This window comes from Sinocyclocheilus anshuiensis, unplaced genomic scaffold (assembly GCF_001515605.1).
Source record: "Sinocyclocheilus anshuiensis isolate Anshui unplaced genomic scaffold, SAMN03320099.WGS_v1.1 scaffold9537, whole genome shotgun sequence".
In the NCBI taxonomy this organism is placed as follows: Eukaryota; Metazoa; Chordata; class Actinopteri; order Cypriniformes; family Cyprinidae; genus Sinocyclocheilus; species Sinocyclocheilus anshuiensis.
In genome coordinates this window covers 31170-33203 of record NW_015559507.1, presented here as the reverse complement: position 1 = coordinate 33203, position 2034 = coordinate 31170, and the positions used below count along the sequence as shown (strand labels likewise).

The 2034-nt window shown below is 35.1% G+C and overlaps 1 protein-coding gene across 1 annotated transcript in view; it reads right to left on the bottom strand.

The window, feature by feature from the left end:
- Window positions 1–655: 655 nt before the first annotated feature.
- Window positions 656–2034, bottom strand: part of LOC107681602 (glutamate receptor-interacting protein 2-like) — a gene marked incomplete at both ends in the record, with an annotated part of 27059 nt that continues 25680 nt past the window's right edge. The window contains 2 exons of the mRNA XM_016477911.1: window positions 656–795; window positions 1161–1364. Of these exons, the coding sequence (XP_016333397.1) occupies window positions 656–795; window positions 1161–1364 (344 nt within the window). The remainder of the gene's footprint in view (window positions 796–1160; window positions 1365–2034) is intronic.

The following is a 2034-nucleotide window of genomic DNA, read 5'->3' as shown; positions in this document are numbered from 1 at the left end:
ACTACTACTAATAATAATAATAATAATAATGATGATGATGATGATACTACTACTACTACTACAAATAATAATAATAATAATGACAAAAAAATGGCTAATAGAAATTGTATAAATATTGCATAGTATCATAAAACCTCCTCAAAATTCTAAATAATAAACAAAAAAAATATTATTGAACAAAAATATACTACATTGATTTTGAAACGAAGAGACTCAGATGATTAAATGTTTCAAAAGAATTTATCTAAAGTTCAGTTGCATAAACACTTTTTCTCTAGCAGTGCTTTGAATGTTGCTTTCAAACATGTAGTAATAACTATAATATTAATAATAATAATAATAATAATGATGATGATGATGATGAAGATGTAAATGGAATGGTTCTGTTCAAATAAAACTTTAACTTTGTCTAATTATATTTATTAAAATGAATTGGGGGAAAATGTTTTCACTATCAGAGCATCTTATTAAACAACCAGAAGACCCCAAAATAGGGGGAATGAGGAGAGAAATGTATTATATTATAGTATACCATATTACATTATATGAAAAGATAGATAAATAAAAAACATATATTATTTTTTTTTTCCCATAACAAATAAAGCCTATTTTAGGACCGTTAAGTGCATACAGTAGTGTATAGTTTGAGATGTACTGTCGGTCTGTTTCTTGATCTTGAGGGTGACGGTTTCTCCTGCCATCTGCAGCAGGTGTATGGCTTCACTGAGCGGCTTCCCCTTCAGACTGACGCTGTTGATGGCCAGAATACGATCGCCAACATGAATGGCTCCAGTCCTGTGACAAGAGACAACACCCACACAATGTGCAACCATATGCATTAAGAAATATTAATATGAAATCTTTGCAATTTAATATTAAATACTTGCTTGAAAATGATGCTAGGAGAGGAAAACGTCATACAACCATTCAAAAATGAACCATTCAGGGATATGGGAAGCCAAACACACCAAATGTGGATGAAACTGTGCAGTGAAAACAGGCATATTTCCGCGGAGCAGTGATGAATTAAGAAATGCCGCGCTGGTGAGATTAGGTTGTGCCGCTTGGTCCACTGAACTCTGTAACATCGCTCCGTTTCGTCTCACATTTGGTGTGTTTGGCGTCCCATTTAGGGTGGATCAGTGTGACCTGTGGCTCACCTCTCAGCGAGACCCCTCTTGGTCAGGCCTGAGATGATGATGGGGTCAAAGGGCTCCTCGGTGCCAGAGATGGTGATGCCCAGCGGGCCGCCGAACCGCTTCAGCTCCACCGTGTAGATGATGGAGCCCGATGACTCCTGCTCGTCTGGACCACAAACATAACACTTTACCAGTTGGTCAGTCAAAAGAGGCGTTTCTACTGTTCTGTATCATTTTGAGGATGCTTCAGAAATGTATTCAGGTCAACATATTATGAATATTCAATGAATAATTCAACAATGTGAACAGAGGAGCTCGGCATTTACATTTTCTCTTGATTTGCTCTTGGAGCTGGAAACAGGTCAGACAGACATTTTCATTTCAAAGCGACCATGAGACACTTGAATCGATTCCTCTGCTATTTTTACCACAGACTGTGTTTCACCTCATGACAGAAAAGGAACTTTTCTAGCAACATGCTGAAGCTGAGATGTCGATCATGTCAACAAAAAGTTACTACATAATTCCCATTTGAGTAATTTGTATAGTTTTGATGATTTTACTGTTGTTCTAAAATGTGGGAAAATAGTAATAATAATAATAAAAAATAATAATTAGGTGTGGCCAGTGTTTGATTGGCAGGATTTACATTTGCATCCTTGAACTAATTCATATTTGAAGAAGTTTTGCTGTAATATACTGACACTTAGCAGTCAAATGTTGAATTACACACTGACATGCATTCTGTATGATTTTCAAATTAGATGTTTAATATTAAAACAGTGTTGGATATTTTATTTTGGATTGACTAATTTTGGAATAACTTGGGTTATATAACTGGGTCATACTTCATATTTCATCATATATTTCTAACAGCCAAAAAAAAATAAAAAAA